The sequence below is a fragment of the Metopolophium dirhodum genome, chromosome 9 (genome assembly GCF_019925205.1).
Source record: "Metopolophium dirhodum isolate CAU chromosome 9, ASM1992520v1, whole genome shotgun sequence".
NCBI classification, from domain to species: Eukaryota; Metazoa; Arthropoda; class Insecta; order Hemiptera; family Aphididae; genus Metopolophium; species Metopolophium dirhodum.
Window position 1 is genome coordinate 30,930,001 of NC_083568.1, and position 22,683 is coordinate 30,952,683.

Sequence of the window (22,683 nt, forward strand, 5' to 3'; positions counted from 1 at the left end):
AGTATATTATTTAAGTTATAGTCAGATCCTTATGAGAAAAACATTTTATTCGAGAGGTCAAATATTGAACATCCATTGTACTTGGGTGAAAATTGTGTACATTTTACTTTAACTAGTTACTTGTTATTATAATTTATTAATTTGTTAGACAGTTCAACCATAAAGATAAACTAAACATATACATACGTAGGTTATAGCTATTTTTATTTTTATAAAATATGACCTTACACGTGTAATTTTTATTAAAAATTTCAACAATTGCTGGTTATAGAAAAAACTTTTTGATGGACCAAGATAACATAGTAATTTATAATATATAATAATACATTTAACCTACCTAAACATAAAATATTTGAGAAGTATTTAAAACAAAGAACAATTAATATTTAAAAAGACAAGGTAGATAATCTATACTTAAAAACTTAAAATACTCAACTTAAAAAATTGGCTATGACGGACACATGGTTACGAAGTACTGTTAGATTTTTTAATCTTTTAATTTTAAAAGTTATAAATTATAATAATGTCATTAATGATAATTATTATATTATAATTACTTTGATAACGACGGTAATAAATAATGTCTTATTATTATAATGAATCTCCAAAAATATAAAAATTACTACGCTGATTCTATGAACATTTATTTTAAAATTACTCGATCGATTGCACAATTATCAGTTTGTATACCTACCCAGTCTGGGTAGGCATAGACTTTATAGGCATAGATTCATACTTCATTCTTCATACGTAAATTTGTCAGGTACATTTTACCAAAGTATACCAACAAGCGTTTCAAATTGCACCTATAGCCGCGTTTATGCATAGAATATGATATAATATACAAAGTATACACATTACACGCTATACAATATACGTAAAGCAGCAACAGTCAATTAAAAAACGTTAGAAGGTCCCTATTCTACGGAAAGAATAAAATAAATAAATATACCTTATGACGACGACGGTTCCTCGTTTTAATTATATTTATATTTTAGTACGTACCTAAAATTTCAACAATAGTTCGATTTCCGTAGAACTCGCGTTTGTAGAACCTGTTTGTATTTAATTTTATGCGGATTAGTACTTTATTTTTTTTGCATGTGTCGATAATGTATTCCCAATAAAATTGAAACGAGTAAAATGTAAATTATTATAAAAATGTCGTATACATTAGACACCATGATATGTAAATATTGTATGTATTTGAAAAGTACCAATAATTAGTTAATTTAATTCCTTATAAAAAGAAAATTGTGTAAGCACCTTCTACTTAAGCATCTTATAATAATATAATAAATAACACACGTGTTACCACTGGGTTATCTCCCAATTCAAGTAGCCCACTGTAATACCTACCTTTTTTTCGTGTCACTCTACAGTCTACGTAGTATCTACTTCTTGTACATTGTCTGTATAGATCGCAGACTTATATATAATATATATATTATATGCAGTTTGTAAAATATGGTATTGATATATTATGTTGTTATTGTATCTGCTATAAGTGCTACGAGTGTAGGTATGTGAACTATAAACGATTATAATATCATTATAATTAATAATGTTGAGAAAAAATTATACAGTCAAGGGTAAATCCCCCGAAATGTATTCCGATACCCGCGGTTTGAAGTTCTGGTGGCCTAACAAAGTGTGAGGGGGTGGGGGGAAACTGAAACTTCCACGTCGGTAAATGTTGGCATTTTAAAAATCCGGTTTCCACTTGGCAAAACAAAAATACAATACATTATTCTCGACGCCGCTGAAGCAGCAGCACACGGCCGTCGCGACGTCCGCATGACCGTGTCACTAGGTACTGTAAGTCTGTATGTTATATAGCCCCCCCCCCTACCTATTTACTCGCTGTAAATTAATTAATAATTTATAATATATATACCAATACGCGCGTACCTACATAGTAACACGCCTACCCGTCTGTGTATATATTAATAATAATAATAATAATAGTAATCTCATTAGTGTATGTATGCAAAACAACAAGAACAATATGATATAATAATGACATGTACGTTTATGCTGTTTTTCAGACGCATAAAATCCTATCCCGCAGAGTTTATCGTCCCTGTACACTGCACCGCCGTTTTACCGGTACAACATAATATTAATTTGCATATGAGATGAAAACGGAAGAAAAATGAGATCACAGTGCACCACCACCGTCGTGCTGTTCTACTACTGCTGTTGTACGATCGCCGTGCTGCGCTTGACGGGCGCCGTGAAGCCGCGACACGAACGCGGACAGGACTACAACGCCGTCCATCCTTGCCAGAGAGAATGTCGCGCGGGCGAACCGCCCAAAACGTGCGAGTACCGTTTCAAAGTGGAATGGTACTACACAATGAGCAAGGCGTGCTACGACTGTCCGTACAACATGACCGATTGTTACAGACCAGACTGTGTGCCGGCCGACGGCGTTGCGAAGCCCATTATCGTCATCAATAGAAGTCTGCCGGGACCTTCCATACAAGTAATGATAATAATAATGTCATATTATAATCCGATATATTATACAAAATATATCCTCTATTATGCGTATAATAATGATAATGTCGTTATTCAATTATTGAGTATACATATATACCCTCCCGAACTCACTTTCCCGGCCCGCGCTGTACTTGAAATGATATTATCATTATGTATAGGAGGCACGGATATTATATTGTTCACGCGCGCGCCCTCCAATAAGCGACGGAAAAGTATAATAATAATAATAATAATATGTACCGCTGTGGGTTAGGTAAGTTCGCGCGGCCAAACGTGCAGCGCGCACGACGTACGGTGTACCTACAACAGTGTAGTAGTTGGCAGTCGTCCGTTGTTTTCAATTTTCACAATGGTGCGCGATGTAGCAATGGGGAATTTTTTTTCGGGGACCTCGTCGTCACATAGCGGAAAAAACTACGACGAGAAAAGAAAAGATTTACGTTTACGCGTCCTTGGGCCGCCTGCAGCTATATTATATTATTTATTATTATTATTATTATTATTATTATTATATTTATGTCGAGCACGCGGACCATATAAATGTATATTATTATAAATAATTGTGATATTATTATTTTCCATTTACCAGTAGGCATACACGATGACAATATAATATTATTGTCGGTCAAAAACCATTCTGTGCGTGGAGTCGGTGGAGTAAATGATTTTAAGCGCGTTCTCGAGGCGTTTCTTTAACGCACTATAAAACTGTTTACATACAATATTCAGTATTAACCAAGCATGTTCATCTCCCTTTTATCCCTAAATAATAAATGCATTCAACTTTTTTTTATCTTTTATGGAGTGTATATTATAGTGACTAGTGGCGATGCAAACTTTGTTTTTTCAAACAATAACCACCCTTTGTAATTACTGTATGCTGTTAGGTAAAAGATTTTTTGTTGAAAATACATTTCTCTGGTATAATTATAAAATGATCCAAAAATCGAAATTTCAATAAATTTTTATTTTTATTTTTAATTGGTCATTAAGCCCGGCAACTATGGCCATTAGATTAGCGGTTTGCTTGTTTATTTGTAGGGGAGGATACTGTTGGTTGCTAGACACGTGTGTGTAGTTTTTGGCAGATTTTCAAGTGGGCACCTGTAGGTATCTGCCATGCCCGGGTGGGGGATGGCGGCACTTGTTCTCCGGACACCGTGACTTGTCCGAAGAAAAATGCCGCCCATGGCCGAGGAATCGAACTCGGGTCGACTGCGTCGCAGCCGACGCCTTAGTCCGCTCGGCCAGGTTCAATAAATGTATTATTAGGGTATTGGGTATTAAATGAAAAAAATGGGGGTGAGCGCAAATCGTCTTGTATAGCTGCAGGTTAGTTACAACTGCAGATCGTCATTTACGTATTATAATTATTTAGATAGACAATTTATAACCGGGTTTTCTAGGACAACATTGTAACTTTTGCCCAATCGTACCTGATATTATACCTGATGGGTATACGCGTTAATTGTGCACTGTCGAGATTTTATTTCCAAACTGCAGTTATATATCTACCTGTATTATTATACGTACAGATCGAGACGCGCACTAGTTCTTGGAAGCGACCGATGGCCAAATGACCAATGCAAATTTAAAATTATATTTTTTAACGTTAATCATTGTATTGCACTGTATTATTATTATTCGTGCATGGACGATTTGTTTAATAATTACAATTTTAAACACTCGTTTTACTATTTACATTGAACCATTTCAAACGATTTAAATAGCAAAATATCGAAATCGTATAATATAATATTATTCCGGCATATTCCTACCTACCGATTTACACGGATAGCAATTACAGAGAATCGAGATGTCGAAACGGTGATTATTTTTAATTTTCGTTAACGGTCTTCAATACATTATGTTGAAACATAATATTATGTATAACACAATATTATGTATTTATGTCTGTAATTAAATACACGTGTACGTCTACCTACGCTGTACGTTTGTACAATTATATTTATATTTGTTTTATGTACACTTTATTACAGGTACAGCGATATATGTACCATATAGACTAGTAAAGTTACGTTAACGAAACAGCGATGTATCGACTATTAACTTGTGTAGAAATATGAGACAAGTGACGCAGGTAACTATATAATAAGTATATAACGAGAACATAGGAATGTTTTATTATATTATTATTGTCGTCTCAGAGCAACAAAAATTTCCTATCCCACGAATGGGGAAAACAATAAGAAACGCTTTTCCCCGATGACGAATATTATATTATTGCAATATTTTAAGCACACCGCACATGGTGTTACACTGACCAGCCATCAACTGTGGAATTCCTCGCGAACGTATATATTTTAAATTCATTGATCGCCATATAATATTTACATTGTAATTAAAATTTTTTTTTTAATATTGTCTAGTATAAGACATAAGTAGATACACAATATGATATAATAGTATGTTATCGTATGTATATAAGTTGATTTTTTTTAACGAAAATTTAGTTTTAAGGATAGGTATATAGGTATACTTCATATGAATAAATATTAAATGTCATTATAAAATTATAAGATTCCATTTTCCATACTAACAAGTTATGATTGAACTTTTAAAAAATATTTGTTATAAAAAAGTTCTCAAAATAAGTATACACCTAACTAAAAATAAAATTTCTTAAAAAAGGATAAATCTCCGAAAATTTTCTTAGAAATATTCGGATTTTTTTTCAATTCCGCAGTTAAACATAATTTATTATATTAGGTATAATAGTACAAAATATTGCAGATATATCCCCCTCGACATAGTTACATAGTAACCTACATAACATAGTAAAACTAGCTCGATATCTCCGAACTCTTGTCTGTTGAGCCTATATATAATATATACAAGGAGGCATTTGCCCTCCCCCCAATCGTCGTAGTTTTCCTTTGTTCTACACTGTGTTAAGTCAATTTAGTAGCAACATTTTGTATTTTTTGTACTCTTGCCCCCCCCCATGCCCCCTCCAAAATTAAGCTCTAGATCCGCCACTGTATATACTAACGATTGTGTGTCATGTTCCATACAGGTGTGCTTGGGCGACACGATCATGGTGGACGTGGAGAACGCCATGATGGAGGAGTCGACGTCCGTCCACTGGCACGGTCACCACCAGCGCAACTCGCCGTACATGGACGGTGTGCCGTACGTGACACAGTGTCCGATTCCGCCGCACAGTTCGTTCCGGTACGTGTACCTGGCCGACAACGAGGGCACGCACTTCTGGCACTCGCACTCCGGCTGCCAGCGGGGTGACGGAGCGTTCGGGTCGTTCGTGGTACGCGCCCCAAAGTCGCGGGACGTGCACCGCGACATGTACGACGTGGACGTGCACGTCATCACGGTCACCGACTGGCTGCACGAGCTGGGCATCCGCAAGTTCCTCGCCCATTACCACGGTTCGGGCAACAACAAGCCCGAGACCATTCTGATAAACGGCCGCGGCCGTTACAAAGTCTTCGACGGCGGTTACCGCACGCCCCTGACTCAGTTCAACGTGACCAGAGTGAGTACCGAACCGACCACCTGTTATAATATAATATTATATAAATATAAACATAACTATGCGCTGTATCACGCGATCGCGTTTATCGACTTCAGCAATCCCGCGGGAGGGTTGCACGCATATTTTTTAAATTGTATTGCATGAGTTCATATGTCTTGTAACTCTAACAACTCGGGCGATTCGTTTGTTCTGCCATTGGTTTACTTAACACTTCGTCTCGCCATCGCGTACAATAAAGATTAAAGATGGGACACAATGGCACAGCCCTTCACCACAAAAAAATTGATTTAATGCATACATTCAAAATAAATGTCATAAAATAAAATAAAAATGGTTGTCACGGAAAATCAAGTGCCTACTTAGCAATAATAAACTCTTAATAAATTGATGTTTGATAAAGTTTAAAGATTAGTTAAAATATGTATAGGTATATTACTATATTATTTCACCCAAAGGCCAAAGCACACAACATGTAATAACTATATATATATCTGTGGTACAGCGTTTACAGAATTATTATACCTGTATAGATTTTTTAGGTTGTTATAATAATTGGCGATTAGAGTGATCCTCAATTTTGCATAAATACGAAAAAAACATATACATTTTTGTGCATGAAAAAAAAAATAACAACATAAGAAATATAATGATATTGAATGCAGTTATAAATATCGTATTAAATCGACGTTTAATTTATTCATCGTCAAAAAAATTAAATTTCCTATTCGAATAACTCGATTTTAATTACCTAATTTATAATAAGGGCCCCATACAAAAAATTGTTAAGTATTTACCAGTAAAATATGTGTTAATATAAGTATTAACTTTAATTGAATACATTTTCTTGGCACTATTGAGTAGGTAGTGGTTTTATCAACCAGCAAATATTATAATATTACATATAAAATTTAAATCAACTTCCATGTTAAATGTTTTAATATTTTTATTTTGTTTAGGGGAAACGATATAGGTTTAGACTGATAAACGCTGGATTCCTAAATTGTCCAATTTCAATGAGTATCGACAATCATACGTTTACTGTGATTGCAACAGATGGATATAACGTTCAACCAGTAGTAGGTGAATAATGTAGTTGCACTCAAAAAATTTACTAAAACAATAACGCTATTCGATTCACACAAATAACTATAATAATAATAATTCGACGTACATGTTTACAGTCGATTCGTTTGTAAGTTATGCTGGTGAACGCTGGGATTTTGTTGTGGAAGCAACAGCTAATGTTGGCAATTATTGGATGCGATTTAGAGGCTTGATGGATTGCGATGAACGGTTCACTAAGGCCTTTGAAGTATCGATTTTGCATTATGACGGAGCTGGTGACGAGGAACCAGAGGGCACACCCACATATGACAATACACTTCATTCCGGAATTGTAAATATAATGCACAATTAAAAAATAATATCAATACTTTTTTGTTTTATTATTATTATTATATTTGGTTATTTAATTAATGCATTCAAATACACAATGATTACAGCAATTAAATGCACTGAATAAAGGATCTGGGTTAATGGACACTGCTACTGTATCAGAATTAGAAGACGCAACACCTCCAAAAAATGACCTTCGTTTGGAGAAAAAACCAGATGTAACATTATTTATGTCATATGATTTTTATTCTTTAGATAATCCACATTTCCACAAACCTATGTTATATGGATTCAAACAAGGTTAATAATAATAATTGTTTTTTAAGAGTTAATGGAATTCGATTGTTTTAGTGAAAACGGTTTAATAAATAAATATTTTTATATTTCTATGTTATAGTGACGCACAGGTCTGAACAAGTGTACACACCACAAATTAACAAAATGTCTTTCAAGCTTCAATCATTTCCTTTATTATCTCAAAGGAATATGATAGAACCTTGGATGAGTTGTGATAATATAAAGAAGGATTGCTCAAACGAATTCTGTGAGTGTACAAACATTATAAAAGTTCCTCTGGGGTCAATCGTTGAATTATTTCTTATTGATAAAGGTAAATAAAAATATTGGAAAAAAATTAGTACGTATAGGTACAATAGTAACTTACTATATACTTACTTATTAATTTTAAGGTGTGACCTACAACGCAAATCATCCATTCCATTTGCACGGACATCCGTTTAGAGTAGTAGCGATGGAAAGAGTTGGAAATCATACTACCGTAGAGGAGATAGAACAAATGGACAGAGATGGGCGCATTGTAAGAAATCTACGGACTGCACCTCTTAAAGACACCGTGACAGTACCAGATGGCGGATTTACAATATTACGATTCTTAGCCGACAATCCTGGTAAGTCATTAATGCAAGATCGATTACATTTTTAAAACTCCAAAAATTGACAATAAGTACCTAATGATTTTATATAATAGGTTATTGGTTATTTCATTGTCATATTGAGTTTCACGTTGAGGTGGGCATGGCAACTGTGTTCAAAATCGGCGAAGACTGGGAAATGCCCCCATCACCTCCGGGTTTTCCGAAATGTGGAAACTATAACGGAAAAGGATTAGTATCTATATTGAATCCCGAAGAGATGGATTCAGTGTACCCAATGATTAATGGATCCAGTCAGAATGATGGTTTGGATGACGTAGATATCGAAAGTCGTACTAATATGATATCCACATTAGGTAAATGGTGGCCATTCGTCGGAGGTGCGCATCCTTATGTAGCATCTGCTGCTAGTATTAACTCATCGTATTTTTCAATTTTATTGTGTATTGTGATAAGTTTTTTAGTTATTGAATGACGTCTAGTTTTAACAAGTAATAAACTTATTGTTTATTGAATTGTGTATTATAAAATTTATAGTTATAATTGTGTATTAAATGTATTGTGAATTGTGATATGTATATATTATATTATAATATTATGAATAAAATAAATGTTTACTTTGATCGTTGTGAGTTATGCTGTTTTATTCAAATTAATTGTTAGGTACCTACTAATTACAATATGGGAAATCACTTATAAATTTTTTACACTTTAATATAGTGAAGCTTCCAGCTATCGTCCCCATTTAAAATAATTCCTAAAATAATGATTTTATATTAGAATTGATAAAGGTACACAAATTGATTTTAAATGTATATGATAGAAATTCAAATTTATAATAAAAAAAAAACATAGGTATCTATTATAATTTTTTAATTATTTATGGTACCTATATAGAACTTATTTGAATTTAAGTTCTGATAAGATTTTATGTCAAGTCAATTGGGGGCAGTGCCCACCAATAAATCAAATGATGTTAAAAGTAGGTTTATTTACAAATTAAGTGATTCATGGAATTTCTAATTGTAACTATAGGTACCTTATTTTGCTTTATAATTATTCAACTCATCCGATGCATTTTAAACATTATTTTGGAATAATGTTAATTTGAACCTACTTTTATTTTTACTTAAATGAACAAGTTTTCAAAACATGTAGGTACATAATATGTGTTATACCAAAAATAATTTACCAACCATTCAGCCTATATTTGTTTGATAGTGGTAGCCGGTGGTTACATTGATTAATTAGTAGATACCTACATACTTAAAATTAGGTCTCATAATTGATGATTTTTTTGCATTAATAAATAATTTACTGTAAAATAAATTACCTGAACGATATAATGTTTTGTCAATATGTATTTTTTCTTCTGAAATTAAACTTGCTGACCTGAAATGCCAATAATGGTATCAAATATGTATTTAATTTTTGTTTTTATAAAATGTAAGTGTATTAATTATTTGTAGGTATCTATGTGTGAAGATAAAAAATCACTCTGCTGTAGTAGTAGCCACTGGCCAGTAGGTGTTGGCTGTAAATTGTAGGCAGAACACTATAGTACCGTTTCATTGAATAGGTCACTGTAATGAATGAGTTAAATTTGAATTAAATTACCTATCATTGCAGTGTATAATGAAAAACGATTCTGAGTGGAAATGGTCTGTTGGCCTATTTTTTTGAGGATATATCTTAATAAATGTATACTGTTATTAGTATTTACCGACCTAATTAATTTTTTTTTATTATTAAAACGGTTGGCCAATGCAAATCACATAGAGAAAACAATTATTTTAATATTATTTCATATAATATTACCAGATGTTATTAATACTTACAACTTACAAGTCAATATACCACATGGGCGGACTAGCTATGGTGGCGAGTGGGCGATCCCCGCCTGGGCCTGGTGAACATTTTGGGCCACTTGAATGAATTTTTGCCGATAACTTATAAATATTTTATTATTAGCTCAAAATTGGGCCGAATTTTCTATTTACCAGTCCGCTTCTGCGATATACCTACCTAGCTACCAATACGATGTATCGTAGAACGGTGTAAGTAGATTCGTGGTATAAAATATAAATTTTAAAATTATATAGGTATAGGGACATAATATAGTTTAATATGCCTACTATAATCATTAGTCTATTCACTATTGTATGCACTATGAATACAGATAGATACTGAGTGATAAATTTGTTTTCATATACCTACCTCGTCTGTACTGCGTGATTTTACACACTAATACATATTGATAGGCAATGCATAATAAACTATACACAATTATATTGATATCCACCTTGGATAATCCAAGGTAAATTTATAAATCCACCTTGGTTGATAATGTATAACAATTTTAGATAACAATGGAGCTAAGTAACTACTTAATACTTATAATTAGTTTTGTCGGGTAATGAGGATATTTTTAATTTTGAACACTTCCGCATTCGTATTCAGTTGTAGGTTTATAATTTTTTCAAGATCTTTATTCAGCTGATCTTTGTTCTTTGTTGAAATCAGATATTTCCGAATTTACAAAATCCCGAATACTTACTAGTTGTGTAAGTATGTACCAATCTTTCTAAATAAAGATCTGCGATTTCTCCACTCTAAATAATTCAAAATATATTTCCAATGCAGAGCCTTTAGCGTTTTGAAATTTTGAATTCTTGCGAAGTAGGTACTTTAGTCTGTCAAATTATAATTTCAACATCTTCATCCGCTTCATTTGGGAAACGATTTCAATCCGCCTGCTACGGGCTCACGGATTTCACCGAACTATTATTACCAGTATTGTAAAGAAATAAAGAATACTTTTATTTTCTATTCGAATAAAGGAGTATTAAAATTAAAGTATTCCGAATACGTATTAAAATACGTTTAAAGTAATATTTTTTGAATACATATTCCAATACTAATCAGTAATCACTAGAAAAAGTATTTGAATACTATTCGAATATACTTTTTTCTCCACTAATATTTGTCAGTTTTGGAATGGTTGGAAATTAACGTAGGTCAATCATATTTCATTCAAAGAGAAAAACCATCATTCGTAGCTTATAATGTGTCCAAATCGCATTAGAAAATTTGTTTTGTCACAAATATGAACTATTTTTCGAGTTAAAAAAAGTACCTATTTTTAATGAATAAAAATTACAAAACAAAATTATTTAGAATACGTATTTGAATAATTTTTTCAAAAAGTATTTAAATAGTATTCGAATAAAAATAAAGTATTTGAATACATATACATTTATTCGAATAGTTTACAGGACTGTTTCTATTATCTAATATTAACACTTAACTCTGAGGTTATTCTCTCGAACTCTACCCCGCCAATCGGCATGTTATAGGCCACAGGGAATTTTGTATTGAATTTCCAAATTTAAGAAATAACACTTTTACTAACGTGATGACAGACACAAATAAAATAATAATAATAAAAAAAACACATCATTGTAAGATCTATATCTACATTCATTGCTCTGCTCAGAATTTAAAAGTTGAGCGTACAATCAAATCATGTTTTATGAATGTGTCGGACTTATATTTAAAGTTATAACCTTTTAAAGTTCGCGTTTTGCGTATTCCCATTTTCCACACGTCCATCACATAAAACAAGGGGAGGGGAGGGGAGGGGGTGTTGTAATTACTTTATTAACAGTGACGTAAGTATGAAGTAGGATAGGTGATTTCTGATTCCACCAAAATGTCAAGTATGAAAAAACATTATTTTTTAGTATTTCAAATTTAAAAGCACAGTTTTGAAGTTTTTTGATCATAACTTCCAAAGAAAATTTGACCGATTTTTTTAAAAGTAGGTACCATTATAATAAACGCTCAAAAACACATACTGAAAAAAAAATTCACTAAATAGCTTGAGAACTAAATTGCATTTGTTCCACCGGTTACATAGTATTGCTACCAGAGTGAGATGGGTAAAGTGAAATATATTAAATTGTATTTGGTACAACCAAATAATAGACAACAACTAAGCTTTTTGTCTGATTTGTGATCTAAATCCACTCTTATTTCCTTGTTTGGTATTAATCTATTCCTGACACATCCCATCAGAGATAGATAACGTTTTATAGTTAGGCACTACCATGTAACAATACTAATATCAGAATCACATGGTAAAAATTATATTGTTATAAATAAAACTATTGTATGTTAAATTTAACAATATTGTATAAATTATAAATTTCCAAATATTCAAACAATTAATTAAAATTTTGTTTTTATTTTAACAATATAGATTTAGGTAGATTGATTAACTCTGGATTTCTTAATTGTCCAATATCAATTTAGTATTGATATGAATCATTTTTGTATGAATGTTGAAACAAAGGATATAAAGTTCAACCAGTAGTAGATGAATAATTAAGTTACACATATAATATACTAAAATAATAACACTATTTACTTCATCACAAATTACTAACAATTATAACAATATTTACATGTTAACAGTCGATTCATGTGTAAGTTATGCTGGTGACCATTGAAATTCTGTAGAAGCAACAACTAATTTTTAGAAAGAATTGGGTGCCAAGAGGATTATTAGACTGCGATTAACAGTTCATCAAGGCCTTTGAAGTATGAATTTTGTCATATGACGGAGCTGGTGACAAAGAACCATACACTTCATTCTGAAATTTTAAATATAATGCACAGTTAAAAAATAATATTAATAGTTTTTTGTTTTATATTATAAACATTGATTAAGCAATTGATTGCGCTGCATAAAATATCAGATTTCATCGACACTTTCACTGTATCAGAATTAGAATATGCAACACCCCAAAAAACAAGGTACACATCCTTACATTGCATCCAATACTAATATCAACATATAATATAATATATGTACTATATTTCTGAATTTCATTATGTAGTGATAAGATTTAAGGATTAAAGCTTTTAATAAGTTTAAATGTATTATTTAATATTAATTAATAGTTAATACATAGATATAATATATGTATATTATTTTTAAACTTGTAGCTTATTGTCACGTATTATTATATGAACATTAATAAAATAGATGTTTACCAAAAATCATAACAGTTATTTTTTATTCTGAAATTGTTCATGAATTTCTGATCGTTGTATTCTTTTTTCATGTTCTTCTAGTTCAGGTGGTTTATCATACTTGAATATCCGAGATGTTTTTTGTTCCTTAACAAAATATCTGCAACAGATACAAACATGGTTGACTATTATTTTTTTCAATTTATATTTATACATACAAGTCTCTTTCTATTTGACTTTCGCTCTGCCATTCTTTTAATTCATCCATAGTAAAAGAAGAAAACTTTAATATTAATAATGTACAACTTCCAGCAATGACACCTAAAATAGCTCCTGAAATAAATATACATATTTTAATATATTTAATTTTTTCTCTCAAAGGGCTAGTCCCACAAATGCAATAAATAAATAAATACATACATTTAGGGGAAAGATTATAATTTTTTTGAAACTTTGATGTTTAATTTTAAAAATAAATTGATTTGGCCTTTTTTAAATGAAATAACATAATATAATACAAAATTTTTTTTATTAAGTTGTCTCATTTAAACTAAGTTTTTGTGTTAATTTTTAGGTTTTTTTTTTACAATGTATTAATACTTAACAGTGGTTTTGTTGTATTGGATTTTAATTTGTAACATAGGTTTTTTTTAATAGTATATTAAAAATAATAGATAATACTTAGTTAGGTTGTTGAAAAATATGTTTTTTCTAATTTTGGCAATGTAAATGCCAAAGCAAGGGCGGTTCATCAGGGGAAATTTTGAGACTGTGTCTCCCGTTAAAACAAACCAGCTACTTGTAAATAATAATTAATTGAAAATAAAAATGTATAGAAGTATTTTTATCTGAATTAAAAATATATTATATTGTTTTCTTTGATTATTATTACTAAAGGCCACAAAACCTATAAATACTTATTTCGATGATAATATTATTATTTTAGTAATTTAGATGATGGTCTCCAATTCAGTGAAACTGCCGCTTGAAAGTTTAAATTGTAACATGCAATGTTATCACTGGATAACATATATGGAGTGGGCCGTGGAGAATAAGCCGCGTATTATTTGCACTATTTAAATTTGGTTCACATCAATATATGCCGTGCCGTCGGTTATTACATTTAATAATTGTAGAAGCTAATAAGTCTCCCCAGAATATTTACTCACGAGCAACCACTGACTAACAGGCTATATCATACTTTTCTTGTTTGAAATATTAATAAAATTATGTGACGGATAAGTAGACTAGAGGTATATGTTACACGCTAATTCCTGAATATTTTTGTATTATTTACATTATCAGTATGATGTATTATGTAAAATGTTATCAAAAATACTTACCCAATGTAGATCCAACAAGAAAACCTTTCATACCAAAACTTATTCTTGCAATTCCACCAACTACAAAACCAGCTGTTGCATAACTAATTAAAGTAACCTTTTGTGTATACGCATTTACGGCAGTTACTATAGTTCTGAAAATAAAAATAATGAAAGATATTAAGCTTACAAATATAACATTATACGTCAATAGTAAATACGTTACTTTTCTACTATAATAATTATTATAACCGTGCCTTTTTATTTTGTTCTTACACTATATAAACATTATAATTTATAAATTACTAATTATTTAGTAAACTTTATGGTATTGTAGTTATAAAAAAAAAATAAATATTTATAATATAATATATAATAAAAATTATAAGTACAAGGTACAAGGTATACTCTGCATTATTTTTTTCTCAAACAAACAAACTTTCGTCAATTGTTATAATCAATTCTTTGCTCCTATTTTCTGAATAAAATTTTTAATTTTCTAAGCATGGACTTCCTTTTAAAATTTGTTTCAGCCAACAACAACCTAACTTATTGAAAATTTGCATTTTCAAAAATTAATTGACATAATTTATAGTGTCCAACATAATATATGAAAATAACAATAATTACTAAGGGTAAGGTCCCTCCTTTTTTTTTTATATATATTTGAGATATTAAATTTGAGAGCAATCATAATTTATCATATTTGAAAAACAGGTTATTATCATCTTAACTTTATTACTTTAATACATAATATGAAAAAGTAGAAATTAAGACAGTTTTTGTTTTTTTTAAGACAGTTTTTGTTTTTTTTAAAGTGTTAACATATTTTTTTTCTTTCAGAAATGTTAACATATAATATAATATTATATAGACTATGAAAACTTACGTAAAAGTTCCGCAGAATAGTGCTACTCTGGTTCCCCATTTAAAGACGCCTCTTGCCATTGCCAATGTAACTTGAGATTGTAGTTTGGCCTAAAAATTAACAGGCATAAGTATTTGATTTCATAATTTGAATTTAGATGATTGTATAATATAATATGACTTTAAATTTCATACTTTGGCTTCAAACTGATTTTGAAACAGTGTTGATTGGTTCTTCTGGAAAAAATCCTCATAAGCCCGTTTACTGTATGATAAGCTTCCATATACACCACCCATCAAACTGCTGTAACATATTGTTGAAAATATAGCTCTTACATCTGGAGACGGATTACCATCTTCGCTGAAAACAAATATAAATTTTAATAACTCCAAATGGTCCAATTGAAGTTAGTATTAAATTATTTAACATTTAGGTAGTCTTACTCGGTGGAAAACGCGTTCACGACACCTTGCCATCCACGGACTTTTTTCGTATCTAAGACTTCGGTTCCTTCTATATCGTATTCATTTTTATTCAAGAAAAAGGCCGGTAAAAAACATCGTGTATGTGATAGTTTTAAACGTCTAAAAAACATTGTTTTAATACATTTATATTATACAATTACTTTAAAGATAGTGTTCAATCTTATTAAAATTTAAATTTAAAAACGATAAATTAAAAGCACGCAGACTAACAATTATAAATTTACAAACAGGTAGATTATTAATTTAATGCAAAAATAAAAATCAAGCTAACTCAATTCATGGATTATGTTATCACTAATTAATGTATTATCATCGCTTATCATTATCGTTTAGGGTGACGTTCATCTAGATCTTCAGTCAACTAGGTCCAAGACCCAAGTAGTATGTAGAATTTTCTTATAGATCATGACGTGATCCAAGGTTAAATTTTTAATTGAGAAAATGGACCAAAATGCCTAAATAGATGTAACTACGGCCTACGGGCCACGGACTAAGATACAAGTATAAAACTAGTACCTATATATATTACTAATATTCAATCAACGGGTCACATATTTTAGTTAATATTTGTGCGATATCAAAATATAATTTATCTAAATAATTTTTTTCTAAAAACAAATCTTTATTTTAATAAATTATTGGTTACAAAAAATATAATATTTCTAATTAAAGCAACCACTTTTTTTAAAGTAAAATATATATATATAATAGACAATTTAATTGAAACAGTTTTTAAAGCGACGTTTATGATACTTAAATTTTTAAAAGGAAGGAGCTAATTTTGACGCCTGAAACTGAGCTATATATAATTTAATGGCGTTCTATACGTTTAACGTTTATTGTTTATAGGAAACAAATTTGGAAAATGTTACTTTTTTTTCGAACTTAGGTGTAATACCTATTGATGGTTTTTTTAATACAAATTTTACTTTTAAAATGTGGTGGAAGGATTTCCGAGCGAAATTACAAACTAAGCTAGATAGTTTACGGCAACGTCGAGTAACAATTTTGTTAAAATTTTAAAAAAATGTCAAAAATATTTGTTCTAAATAGGAAAGCGATTGAAAGCAGATTTTAAAACGACTTTTATGTTCCTTAGATTTTTAAAAGGAAGGTGCTTAGTTTGATGGCTCAAACTGCTCTATATTATTTATTTAAATGGGGACCTTATGCTTTGATCGAAAATGTTACTATTTTTCGAATTAAGTCTAAAAGCAGTTTTAAGGCATTTTTGTGTGTTTTCTAGGCCATCAACACGCTAACTCTAATAATAACTATACATCGGTAATTAATTATTTTTAAAGCACAATTACTCACGAATTAGAGATTGAAGGTTTCTAGTTTCAAGTGGTTTTATAATAAATTACACAAAATGCATTTAAAAACCGTTTTAAAAAATAAAACTGTGGGTGTGCATTACTGCATTATACGTTTTCGTTATTTTCATACCGCCAAAAGTTCGTATCTGTTATCATTACTATAATTATATTTTTCTCTTGCGCAAATTGAAGTTTTTTATCGTTCGGGAGCCTGCTTAATCTGTGCTAGTATTAAACTTACGATGTAAGTAATTATTTACATATTATTGTGTATTATCTACATCGTGGTTGAATGTTGAATTATAAATGGTTTTTACCGTGTTATTAGAAGACGCAAGGTTACTCAATCTTTATGAACCAGTTGACGCATGTCCGTGTACCAGACGGATAAACATTTTATAATCGCTTATCAGTTTCAAAAACATTTGTGATACCGTGATCCTGTAAAATGTAAAACAAAATATTTTAATAGTTTTGAATAGGTATTTATTAAAATGTAAATATTACTCTTTAATCTGTAACATTACATTATTTACTATGTTGCCTCAAGAACGTTTATGATTAACATTGGAGCTCGAGTATTTATATAATAATAGTTAGACATTTCAAACATATTTTTATTTGATAGTTGTTTATTACAGTAAAACAGTTAATAAAGCTCACTATTATAATATTATAGTATTGGCGTAGGTAAACATGGCAAAGTCTCAAGAAGAAATCGTTCGTATATTTTTTAACCATTTATCAAGATCCAGCTATGATGATGCAAAAGTGTTTATGGTAATTTTTCAGTAAATATAATTAGATGTTAGGTATATTATAGGTATTATTTAATAAATTATTTTCAGGAGAAACAGCGTTTAGTATACTTAAACAATGCTTGGCCCAAGGCAATGTTTGATATTCTATGTGATTTTGCTTTGGCTGAAAAGAATTACTATGATACCAATTTTGAACCTTCGAAAAATAAAATTGTTGAGCGAAAGGAAAACGAGGTACCTATTTATAATAAAACGACATATTATTGGGCTTATTGAATTTTCCTCATATTTTTCATTGCAGAACTATCTGGACTTTGTGTACAAGACCTTGTTTCAAGACCTCGAAAAACTTCAGACTGAGGTTGATGATAACTATGTTACAAAATTTATGACTACGCTTCTACAGTTTATATCCGTTAGACTCCAACTTCTTGAACTATATGATAAATTATATGAAATCGGAACATTGAACAGTTGGATTAATTTTAGTGAGCTATCTGAAACTGTTGAAAATATTCAGAATGATCTAAGCAATTTTTCACCTGTTGATCAAGTATTAAGAATTGTACGGTAAATAAACATTTTAATGTTAAATTATATAAATTTAAATAAATAAAGTTAAGCAGATTTTAGCTTAACATGTTTGGTTTTCATAAAGTACACAATAATAGGTTATGACAAAATAGTTTGAGCTTTTCATATTTTTTAACTATTCTATTGATAATATGATAATAGTAACAACTTAACTATATTGTCATTAAGTCTGAAATGAATAACAGTTATTTATATTTATATATTATTCTATTAGAAAAATTTGACTACAAAATATAAACTGTTCTAATATCCTTTGAATACCTACTTAATATGTAAATTAAAAATTTATTTTACAGGTATGAGCTGGATTGCATTCAACATTTATTCAAGTGCCATGAACATTTAGGGGATTGGTCATATTTTAATTCATTGATTAGCTTAAAGGAAAGTAGTGATGCATTTATCGTTTGGGAAAAATGTTATCAAAACCAAGAGGTAATAATGTAATATTGATTATAAATAATAAAAATGCATAGGAATTCTCTGGGGGTATGCGGGGAAAGCCCATTTATGCACCACTATTGACGGGAATAGCATTGGAAATATTTAAGCTGAGGTACAATACAAACTGATGATTTCTTTGTGCAACAAAATTGTTGAGTAATGTTGTCATAAGAGGAATTATAGAGATGTGCAATTGTCATAACAACTGATCGTTAAAAAATACATTGTAAGTTGTAGTTATTTTTATTTCATCAAAAATAGCCAAGTTTAAATGCTATGTAGACATAAGATGGATGAAAAAATTATAAAAGAGATTTCAATTTTACATGTAGTTGAAAATTTGGGGGTGTGACAAATTAAAATCAGACTAACCTGCCAATTTCACCAAGAATGTGTGAACGAGATGATTCTGATGAGCAATACAGCTCCGCAACTTACAAAAAAGTGTTGTGAACATACTGTAGATTGGTAAAATGTAAATTATATGACATAAAGTATGTACAATTTTTTCTTAAATCACTCAATGTTTATAAATTTAAAATTTAGTTTTCAATAATTATCTTTGGAAATAGATATTGAACAAGTTCAACTTATGAGTTTAATTAGTTCAAAAACCTCATGCTGGTAAAACATCAACTTGAACTTAATAGTAAAATAATATTTTTTTATAAAAAGTTATTCAAAAAAATAATACATTAATGACAATAAATAGCCAAACATAAATTGTGATTTTATTACTGCTATAAATTGTATTTTCATTATCTGAATCAGATGATGACTACTATCCACCGCTATATAGTATGTACCATAAGTTTAAACTTTGAAATTGAAATCATTAAATACATTTATTTTATTATAACACAGTTAAATATACTTAAGTAATTAAATGCATATTAGAATTCATAATTGTATGTAATAATGTAATTTTGATTTTTAGGGTTGGAGATTTAGCTCATTGTTTAAGAGCAAAAGTACATTACCTCCATTGCTTTTATGGTTCCAAAGATTCAAACACATGACGATTTCTAAATATATGTTGTATTTTTATGGAATTCTTATACGACAATCATCATTGCGTGAAGTGAAGAATACATGTGAAACCAAAAATTTACATTTTTTCACAAAGTAGGATCAGTTTAAAAATATAAATTTTTTGTTATTAATAGTTAAACTATAGTTTAAATTAATATATATAAATATATTTCAATCAATAGTAAAAAAAATAAGTTTACTCACTGATTGTTTAATGTATATGTGTTTTTAGGATGCAACAATTAAAGCAGAAGGCAGAGGCTTTATCTGCAATATTGGTGTATGAAACCCCTGATTATCCTACTGATAATGACTCTTGTAATGAGGGTTCACCTACTCCACCTATAACTAAAATGGATCCATATTTTAAGTATAAAGTTATGATCAGTTATCCAAAGGTACTAAAATTAATATGTTTAATTGTTTATTAAATTAATTGTTATTATTAAATATTTATTTTAGGTCCCAGTTAAATTTGATGTAGTAGAAAAGATAAGAATTAATGAAGAAGAAAACTCAGTAAATAAAATTGAAATGATTACAGATGAAGATGTAAGTTTTTGTGTTCGTCAATAATGTTTTTAATGTATGATTCATAAATAGATATATAACAAATAAAATATATTATTGTATACTCTGTTCGAAATAAGAAACGCATATGGTGGCTGACTCATGAGCAGGGATGTGGTAATACTACACGGCAGGTATTCAGATTGGTGACAAACTGGTGTTACCGGACTGCCAACAACAAAACCTGGTCGCTGCCATATGCGTTTCTTATTTTAAACACAGTATAATAATATGTAACTATAAAACATAGTATAAATGGGAGGATATATTGTCACCAGGTCAAAAGCATTAATGAAATTATTTTACATTTTTAAGTGAATATAAATCATTTTATGGGGGACGGAGTGGCCGAGCTGACTAAGGCGTCGGCTGCGACGCAGCCGATCCGGGTTTGATTCTCGGCCAGGAACGGCATTTTTCTTCGGGCAAGTCACGGTGTCCGGAGAATCAAGTGCCGCCGTCACCCACCCGGGCATGGCAGATACCTACGGGTGCCTAATCAAAAATCTGCCAAACCAAACACACACGTGTTCCTCCCCCTACCGACAACACTAAAGTACAAAAACCCAACCAGGCTAATAACCTCAGCTGTTGAACCCTTACTCTTAATAAAAAAAAAAAAATCATTTTATCTTACAATTTAAGAGATATGTTCAAAATATAATTTGTTTTCAATTTGTAATACATGCAATTTAAAGTATTACAAATAAGTATTACCTATTTGTTCATAAAAATTGTTACACCAAGAGTTTCTTACTTGAAAATTTAAAATATAATTTTTATAAAATCACAAAGTAAATATCTTTTTTAGTTTTTAGATTCTGAGTAAAGCAATGAATGTATTGATTTTACTATGATATGTGTTTTTTTTATTTTTTTTTAATTTTTTAAATTTTTTTTTGTGTCTGTCATTACCTTTTAGAACAGTAAAAGTGCTTGGATTTTCTTCAGCAGTAACTTTTCTGATAGCAAAGTGAATCTAGTTGACACTTGGGGGGGGGAGGGGGGTCAAAAGTAAAATCCCGTAGTTTTCGTTTGTAACCTACTGTATAGCAGAGCGACATCCACTTATCCACCTTTTTTAAATGTATATTATATTTACAACATAAATTAAATTTACTTCACCAATACTAATTTATTAAAACAAGGTAATTTTTTTTCAGATCACTTATATGTTAATGAGAGTGGACTTGAAAATAATTTTTATCATGTGTTTTAATGGCAAACCTAAAAATGAAGAAAGGGAGAAAGCAAGCATATTAGAATTTGTTTCAATGCTTCGATGTCACAGATATTTTACTTCTGTTAATAGATAAAAATACTTTACAAAGATAACCTTTAATTTTATATTCATAATACTTCATAATTTATTAATTTATGTATTAAACTTTTAAAGTATATGAATAACTGGTTATTTTTTGCCATTTTTCATTTTTCATATTTCACATTTTTTTCATTAAAATATCACATATTATTTGGGACTTGGGAGTATAGCTATTGGTTAGAGATAGTTAATCTAAAGATATTCTGTCTTATAATCTAAGAGAAGTAAGAACTAAACTGTACATAAATAAAACTAAAGACATCAACTATAATAGTTTATAATAATGAGATATACAGTATCATAAAATAGTTTTCGGTTTGGTATTGCTGGTACTCAGTTTTAACTTTTACTTATTTTAATGATGACATACGTTTTTAATTCTTGATTCCAAATCAGAATATTTTTACCTATTTTGATACATAAGAATTTAATTTTGGACGAGTCATTTTTAAGTATTTAAAGCTTAGACAAGTTGAGTGAAGTGGTACTTCTAGTAAATTGCAAACTATTGCTACATTAGTACACTGCTGATGATCTAAACTTAATATTGATTATTGAATTTTTCTGCGGACTTGATGAAGTTGTTCTTGAATCCGAATTGACTGTTAGGAATTATGTTA

The 22,683-nt window shown here is 30.2% G+C and overlaps 3 protein-coding genes across 7 annotated transcripts in view; 2 read left to right on the top strand and 1 right to left on the bottom strand.

The window, feature by feature from the left end:
* LOC132952374 (uncharacterized) overlaps positions 1-8,939 on the top strand; it is a 39,573-nt gene extending 30,634 nt beyond the window's left edge. For 3 of the 4 annotated variants that reach the window (XM_061024660.1, XM_061024659.1, XM_061024658.1), the window contains exons 2-9: positions 2,049-2,488; positions 5,543-6,019; positions 6,976-7,099; positions 7,201-7,415; positions 7,522-7,714; positions 7,812-8,024; positions 8,104-8,322; positions 8,403-8,939. In XM_061024660.1, coding sequence (XP_060880643.1) covers positions 2,156-2,488; positions 5,543-6,019; positions 6,976-7,099; positions 7,201-7,415; positions 7,522-7,714; positions 7,812-8,024; positions 8,104-8,322; positions 8,403-8,782 — 2,154 coding nt within the window. In that variant the 5' untranslated portion in view covers positions 2,049-2,155 and the 3' untranslated portion in view covers positions 8,783-8,939. Of the gene's footprint in view, positions 1-2,048; positions 2,489-4,505; positions 4,607-5,542; positions 6,020-6,975; positions 7,100-7,200; positions 7,416-7,521; positions 7,715-7,811; positions 8,025-8,103; positions 8,323-8,402 lie in introns of those variants that run through there. The other variant, XM_061024661.1, reaches the window with a different exon arrangement.
* A 3,747-nt stretch (positions 8,940-12,686) lies between these two features.
* On the bottom strand, positions 12,687-16,294 carry LOC132951897 (RPII140-upstream gene protein). Its single transcript, XM_061023942.1, has 7 exons — positions 15,978-16,294; positions 15,729-15,894; positions 15,556-15,644; positions 14,688-14,821; positions 13,563-13,677; positions 13,366-13,504; positions 12,687-12,962 (listed from the first exon to the last, which is right to left on the bottom strand). Exons 1-6 carry the CDS (start codon positions 16,127-16,129, stop codon positions 13,381-13,383), a joined length of 780 nt encoding a protein of 259 aa, XP_060879925.1. The 5' UTR covers positions 16,130-16,294; the 3' UTR covers positions 12,687-12,962; positions 13,366-13,380.
* A 1,383-nt stretch (positions 16,295-17,677) lies between these two features.
* On the top strand, positions 17,678-22,153 carry LOC132951895 (KICSTOR subunit 2-like). Of its 2 annotated transcripts, none has more exons than XM_061023940.1 (9): positions 17,678-17,820; positions 18,018-18,118; positions 18,187-18,333; positions 18,401-18,669; positions 18,990-19,128; positions 20,075-20,262; positions 20,402-20,567; positions 20,632-20,721; positions 21,903-22,153. In XM_061023940.1, the coding sequence occupies exons 2-9, from the start codon at positions 18,035-18,037 to the stop codon at positions 22,053-22,055; spliced, it is 1,236 nt and encodes a 411-aa protein (XP_060879923.1). In that variant the 5' UTR covers positions 17,678-17,820; positions 18,018-18,034; the 3' UTR covers positions 22,056-22,153. The 2 variants fall into 2 exon arrangements, with proteins under 2 accessions (XP_060879923.1, XP_060879922.1); XM_061023939.1 differs by having other exon boundaries at positions 17,681-17,933.
* The last annotated feature ends 530 nt before the right edge of the window (positions 22,154-22,683 follow it).